The 7,575-nt window shown below is 47.2% G+C and overlaps 1 protein-coding gene across 1 annotated transcript in view; it reads right to left on the reverse strand.

Annotated features, from left to right (window-relative positions):
• LOC109610977 (collagen alpha-1(XV) chain-like) overlaps positions 1-6,390 on the reverse strand; it is a 220,383-nt gene extending 213,993 nt beyond the window's left edge. The window contains exon 1 of the mRNA XM_020031721.2: positions 4,470-6,390. Coding sequence (XP_019887280.1) covers positions 4,470-4,480 — 11 coding nt within the window. The 5' untranslated portion in view covers positions 4,481-6,390. The remainder of the gene's footprint in view (positions 1-4,469) is intronic.
• Positions 6,391-7,575: the final 1,185 nt, after the last annotated feature.

Here is a 7,575-nt window from a genome sequence, read left to right on the forward strand (position 1 = left end):
AAAATGATACGTATCGACCCAAGCTGAATATGCGTGTACGCGTGTTTGCGGAGGGACTTTCAACGCATTTGTCCACGGTATAAGCCCGTGCAGGCCGCTGGCTTTAATATATTAACAGCTGCATTAACGTTACCGGTTACCGGTGCTAATCAATTAACCACACGTGCTCCGTAACGCGCGCTCGTTCCAATGGCTCGTTTAAATGCCATTAAACGGTAAATTGCAAGTGATCGAATTGCAGGAGGACTTTACGAGTGGCCCACGTGGACCCGCGGCTAATCCCGCGCGCGATCAATCAACCCCTGACGCAACGCGGAACCCAATGCACGCATCTTCGCGATCCTCAGGGTCACGGATAAGAAATTCTAGGTCGCTCTTCCATGTTAAACGTTGAATGTTGAACAACGCAAAAAACAATTGAACAATGTACGGAATTCCACGTGTTATTTACGAGACGGCAAGTCCACGTGCGTGTCTGCGGCGGTCAGATCGTGCGGTAAGGCGGGCGCCACACGTGCGCCGAATGCGACACGAAACGACACAGCGTGCCACTCATAAATACACCCCCTCGTGTGAATTAACACGCGGCGGATACGCGTACGTGTGCGTGTGGCGGCGATCCTCCTCTCTTTTTTCCCTTTCGTCGTCGGCCGAGTCGGCCAGATTGTGCGCGGTGTCGAAAGCGGAGTGTCTCGGAGCGTATCGCTCGTTCAAAAAAATGCTGGCTCGAGCGCGTAACAAGTGAGTATATTATTTGACGCGATGTAACAGGCGGCGAACAACGTCTGACAACGTTTATGGGAAACATAGGTAATTGTGGAGGCAACGTTCAAATTTTAAGTATATTTTAAATGTTCAGGCATTCAGAATTTGTATATAAGGTTTCTCGTTTCACAATTTTTCTGTAAACCTCGAATTTCTTCGTGAGATTCTGCTGGGCTAGTTCGCGCGACCATTATTATAAAAAATTGCAAGTGTTTTCTATCATGGCGCTAATATAATACAAAATGGTAAAATGGAATATTCTGTAATTACGAGGACCAGAGACATAATTAGAGGAACAATAGAGGCAGAATACCTAAATTTTACGGAATTGCAGCGCGCAATCCGCGTTCACGGACGCGCGATTCTGTTCGAAGCTTCAAATTGCATTACGATAATCGAAAAGCGGCGGATATCCGCCGTTCGCATTCTCGGCGAAGTGCATTTCGCGAGGTACCTGTCGGCGTGCGTATACGCTGGACGTGCAGAATTTACTGCCGTTGGACGAGCAAGTCCCGGGCTCGTTCGCTCCAAAATTTTACGGGTGCCGATACGACGCGCGACGGTTCGTCGCTGCGAAGATATCTGTCGCTCGGCGCAGCTGCATTCGTTGCGATCGTAAATAATGGCCGTACTTGGAGCACGGCTCAACAGAGCTAGGCGACATTCATAGACAACGTTCTCTCCGCGTCTACTCCGAGAGAGGAGACCCCAAACCGGCAGAGCTCGTGAAAATACCTACGCCTAATTATTATACGCGGATGCCTCCGGTCGCGGCGCCGCGGCCGTCTTGGATCCTCCTATTTCCGCGCGCGATCTTCAGAAGATTTACGTGTTCTCACAAGACGGAAATACCTCGAAATTATCCCTTGCGCGCGAGCCAGTCGTTTCCGTGCACAGGCATTTCTTCATTCGCGCAAGCTATTGGGTCGGCCAAAAAGTAATTGCGTTTTTTTATATATAAATAAAAGGCGAATTTTTCATGGGAAACAAAAACTTTATTAAACAATGTATTGTCCATTTTGTTTGATTATCTTTTGCCATTTTTCAGGCAACTTCATGATTCCGCGCTCGAAAAAGTTCTTATCTTTTTCAGCAAAAAACAATTCCAACAACGATTTGATATCCTCATCAGCAGTAAAGGTTTTACCATTCAAGGCGTTTTGCAAAGAACGAAACAAATGGTAATCTGATGGTGCCAGGTCTGGCGAATATGGTGGATGTGGTAACATCATGGTAACACATCCCATCCAAGCTGCAACAATTTTTCACGAGTGACCAAACTTGTACGCGGTCTAGCGTTATCATGGTGAAACACAACACCTTTGCGATTCACCAATTCTCGACGTTTCTGTTTGATGGCATCATTTAATTTATCCAGTTGACGACAGTATACGTCTGAATTAATGGTTTGATTGCTTGCAAGCAGCTCAAAATACACAATACCTTTAAAGTCCCACCAGACTGACAGCATAATCTTTCTTTGGTGGCAGATATTCACTGCTTTTCAAGTGCTTTCAGCAGGTTCATCACGCTTGCTCCACGATCTTTTTCGTTTGACGTTGTTGTAGACGATCCATTTTTCGTCGCCTGTTATCATACGTTTCAAAAATCGATCATTTTCCTCACGTTTCAAAAGAGAATCGCAGATGTCAATACGCTTAGTGAGATGAATTTCTTTGAGCTCATGTGCTACCCAAATATCGAGCTTACTAATGTATCCAAGTCGTTTTAAATGGTTTTCAACACTCGATTTCGATACGTTAAGATTCTCAGCAATCTCTCGTGTCGTTAAACGCCGATTGGAATCGATCAGTGCCTTTATTTCGTCATCATGAATTTCGATTGGCCTTCCTGAGCGTGGTGCATCTTTCACATTAAAATCTCCAGATCGAAATTTAGTAAACGAATTTTGACACTGCCGCAGTTTTAAAGCATCTTCGCCATATACATCAGATAACTTTTTATGAGCTTGCACAGCGTTTTTGCCTTTTCGGAAGTAATAAAACAAAATATGAGGAAAATGTTCTTTTTGATTTTCCATTTTGAAATCGACGGCAAAGAAACAATTGTTAACGAAATCGTGTACTTTCTTTTTCTAAAACAAGCTTGAACCGTGAGTTGTTAACCTACATAATGAATTTGCGGTTTAGAATGAAGTTAGTTACATTTCAAGACATGTATGTCCATCTATTGGAAAAAAACGCAATTACTTTTTGGCCAACCCAATATTTGTCTTTCCTTTTAATTTCGCTAATTGGATTTCTTATTTCATTTATATGTTGCTTCTATTTTGTATTTATCTAATTCTATTTCTATTTTTTATCTAATTCTATCTTGTATTTATTTAATATAATGAGTACACCGTGTACGATCTCTCATGTCTAAACTATTTCTGGCTAAAATTGATTTGATGAAAGAACAAAAATAGGAGACTGAAAGATTTATGTAATGTGTAATTATGGAGCAGTTATAAACAATAAGGAGACAATAATCTTTCACAACAGACGGTGTGAATTTGCGAAAGGGGAGGAGCTGACCCGGAAAATGCGCGGGTAGATCCGAGTTTCGCGGCACTCTCGCTGCAAGAGTGATAAATTGTCGAATTAAGGATTACGTTGAACGTAACAGGTCCTACGCTACGACGATCTCTATGTAGCAGCGACTCTGTTCTCTCGTGGAGTAGTGAAAGAGGATTTGCTCATCTCTCCGTGTCCTGTAACACTCGCGATCGGGACGGATTTGAAGCGTGACATCGCCCGCACGCGTGTTGCACGCGCGAATATGCCGCGAGCGCAGGTGTGTAGCGAGTGGATCGCGGGCAATAAAAGCGCAGTAAAATCTGTTTACTAGCTGCGCCCATAGGTGCGTCCCTATGACAAACGCGGCATTGTCCTTCGATATTGCGCGGTGTAACTTAGTCATGAAAATTTAATCGTAAAGATGCAACAATAATTTACGGCTCGCTACGCGCGATTTCACAGTCAGTCGATGACGAATGGCGATATGATGAATTACGGAAAGCGTGTGTCATTAACTATTGACATGGCGTGATTGATATTGCAGATTATACGAGAATAAATAATTGAAAATGATTTTGCATTGTACGTGATATCTGGAACGATATTCCGTTAAATAATTGATGGTTGATCGAAAAGCGAAGGGTGGAGGATAAAGGTACGAATATCGCGGAATATGTATCGATAAATATAAAATATATATAAAATAAGTTTGTAGATAAATAAAATGGAAATTAATTATTTATTAACTATCATGTAACCGAGGTTGTCCGCATGTGATTATGTGACGTGACGTTCTCGCACGGAAAGTGTCTTTTGCGGCCTTCAATTACTCCTGGACATTTGACTCGATCAAGAGAGAGAATTTTCGCTAATTTCCCGAGCAGATTCGTGTACCGGCATTGACCGCGCGCGCGTTCTGCGAGGCTTTGCCCAACGTTGACCAACCCTCTCGCGCTTTCAACCCCAGCAAAGGCCGACCCTCGAGTCACGGGGCGTCAAAGGCTTGAAACCGGAGATCGCTAAAGCGGCGTTGCCGGCCGAGCGCGGCCTACCTGTGGCTCTCGTTCGCCCCTCGTTTACCCTTTAATTCATCCCCCCGCGTCAATTACCACCCTCAGTTCCGGTGCTTCGGGTAAAGAGGCCCGTTCGCTCGCTCGACCTCTCGTACGTTTGTTTTTCACTCACCTAGGCGGCATATTGAGTCATTCCATCAGGCGTGGCAGGTGGCTCGATCACTGGCAATCCTTTCGCGTCCTTCGTGTCCGGGAAACGGAAGAAACGAACGCCGGGCGGACGGCGACGATCACGGACCGATCGAGCGTTCCCTCCTCCTTTCCTCAGCACTCGCGGCAAATTTTGGCGTCGCGAGTTCCCAGCGCGCGCTCACGACGCGCCTGGACACCGCGGTCGCTCCGACGGTGGCGCCAACTTCCAAGGTCGGGCCGCAAGGTCACAGCCCCTTCTCGCGGTGCGCCGGCCGGCTAGTGGCGGCGTGCGATCGGAAGCGGCCGATCGCACGAGCCGAATCGCGCGCGCGCCCGTATCGAGCCGCGCGAGTCCCGCGCGCTCGCCGCCCACGCCTTGCCCGGCGCTTCTTCCTTGTCACTACTCCCCCTCCTCTCGGTTCTTCCTGTCTCGCGTGGCGAGCTCGATGATCCCCGTCACACGCGCGCGATGCCCCGCGATCTGCACCACGGTCCACCACTCACTGACAAGGGTCCCTTCGTGACACTTGCTGCTTCCTTCTTGATTTTTCTCCCTCCCCTGCCCGTGTCGGCTGCTCTCTCCTCCTCCGGCGCGCTTCCTCCGTTCTCGTCGTCGTCCTCGTCGCCGTCGCCACCGCCGCCGCCTCGACGCCTCGTGGTGATGCTCGTCGCCGCGCCGCTAGCCGCTGCTCGGAGCGCGTGTCGACGCGACACTGGCTTCACATAACCGATCAGCGAGAGAGAGAGAGGAAGGGAGCCGACGCTCGCACGATCAGGCGTAACCACCACTCCGTTTTCCCGCGGATATCCTCGCCGCGCCGATCGCGCTCGCCTCGCTTCCGGCGGCTGTCCCGGATTGACGCCGGCGTCGTCACGTGGACGTAACTGTTACTCGTTTCGAGCGGCGAACGATGACAGCCGCGTCAGATCGCGTCAGGTAGCGTCACGTGACCGCGATGACGCCGGTACCACGCTGACAGCGGCGATCGAGGCCCGCCTACGACCGCCTCGCCACGCCCACCGAGGATCTCTTTTTGTGTGACAATTTTTCTTTCTGAAGATCCTTCCGGAACCCCTCCCTTCCCTTGATGCTTCCTCCGTGATATTCGATTAGAGACGAAGAATGATGATCTTTGATCAACGCGAGCTTCCCGGCGATTATTATAGACGCTTCCGTCGATGGTCCGAGGGTGATTCTTCGCGAGGATGATTCTCCCTTTCTTCCTTGTGGCTTCGAGTTGACGTTTCCGTTCTCTCTTCGCGCACCGCGCACCCCTCCCCCAGCTCCAGCCAGGAGAGGCTCTCCACGAGTCACTCTTCGAGATCGCCGCTGGTTAATGCCGCTTTAAGACAGTCTTTTTATCGGAGTTCCGCTTCTTTGTCTGATGCGGTACTCGCGCGCGAAACTGACGTTCCGCGCGGAACGAGCGATGATGCAAACGATCGCGCCGACACGGTGGAACAGCAAAGCCGAGCCGGTGGCGGCCGATTCAAATTCACTCCCCACGTGGCGGCGACGGCGTCGTCCCCGAGACTGCCGCCGGTACGACGCCCGGCGCCGGTCAGTACGTCGCCATCTCACGGACCGTCGACCAACCGTCTTTACCGCCGCGAATCCTCCTGTTCAAAAACCATCGCCGAAATTCTCCCGATGTGCGATTAATCTCAGAATAAAGTAAGTAAATGACCCCATCGCATTGTATCACGACAGATGCATATTGTTATGCAAATATTTAAAAGTTGAACGACGTGAAATTTGACGCCTTGGAGGAGAACGGACTTGGAGAATGTCGAGAATGATGAGAGAAGAAGGAATCGTAAATCAGTATATTCTTATCCTTATTCTGACATTAAAAAAGTGCATTGGCATAAGAATGAGCCAAGTAATAATCGCGAATGCGTCTGAGAAAGAAGAAAGAGAGAGAAATGGAGGGAATGAACATCGAAGAGGATTACGTTCTTTGATGATTCCAGAGTCAATGTTTGCCTGCTGGAAATAAGCGGGAAAGATTACGAAAGAATATCGCAGACAAAGGAGTTCCGGCCAAGCAAGTTCGAAGAGAATGTGTAAATAGGTAGCAGAATCTTACCTTTCATTTATATATTCGAGAGGAACTTGTTTCAAGGAAGCTTTCTTCAACTGGAAGGCATAATTATCGCGAGATTCAACATAATTCTCAAGTTACGTGAAATGAGATTATCTTTCTTTACTTTGCAGAATTACGTCGTAGACTGCGATAATGTAATTAGATGCCATAATTAAAACGTGAGATGACAAGACACACAGAGTCCGGAGAATGCATTAATCATGCGTATTCCGCGAACTTCAGTGACGAGCAAGAAGCTATGTCAACGTTGGCGTGCTATAATGACGTCTAAAATTGATGCCGCCCGCATCAATTTGTAGGACGTACGATCTGATCCACCGCGATGTCAAGGATTTATCGCCAAATTACATCCGGCGTGTTCCGTAATACGATCTAAGATCCGGGTCACGCTCGTAAAGCAGATCTTAAGGGGGGAGCCTGCTTTAGAACGTTGAAAATAAGGTATAATTTTACGAATGTTTTTGGAGAAACTATACAGCGGATCATTATAAAACTTTGATGCATTTATTAGTACATGTTTAAAGATAAAAAAAATTATTTTTTTATTTGAATATATCGCCTGTAGAGGTCGTCCTGGAGGCATTGTAAATTCGTGAGCATTCTCCTGCCTCCAAATTTCATCCAAACTGAAAAATGGAAATATTTTCTCGTTATTTATGAATTCCCATCGTCGATGAACCTTTAATATTCATAAAAACATTAAGTTAAACAATTATTTTTGCATGAAAAAGTTCAAAAACTTTGCCTAAAAATCGTACTTTTGTGTTCTAAGCTCCACCATTTTGGCACTTTTCAACTTTTTTCTTCTCTCTTTGGTTCATCGACGATGGGAATTCATAAATAACGAGAACACACTTCAATTTTTCAGTTTAGACGAAATTTCGAGGCAGGAGAACGCTCACCAATTTGCAATGCCGGCGACGCGGCTGCACTAAGATTTCTCCAGGACGACCTCTACGAGCGATATATTCAAATCGA

The sequence above is a fragment of the Ooceraea biroi genome, chromosome 9 (assembly GCF_003672135.1).
Source record: "Ooceraea biroi isolate clonal line C1 chromosome 9, Obir_v5.4, whole genome shotgun sequence".
Classification (NCBI taxonomy): domain Eukaryota; kingdom Metazoa; phylum Arthropoda; class Insecta; order Hymenoptera; family Formicidae; genus Ooceraea; species Ooceraea biroi.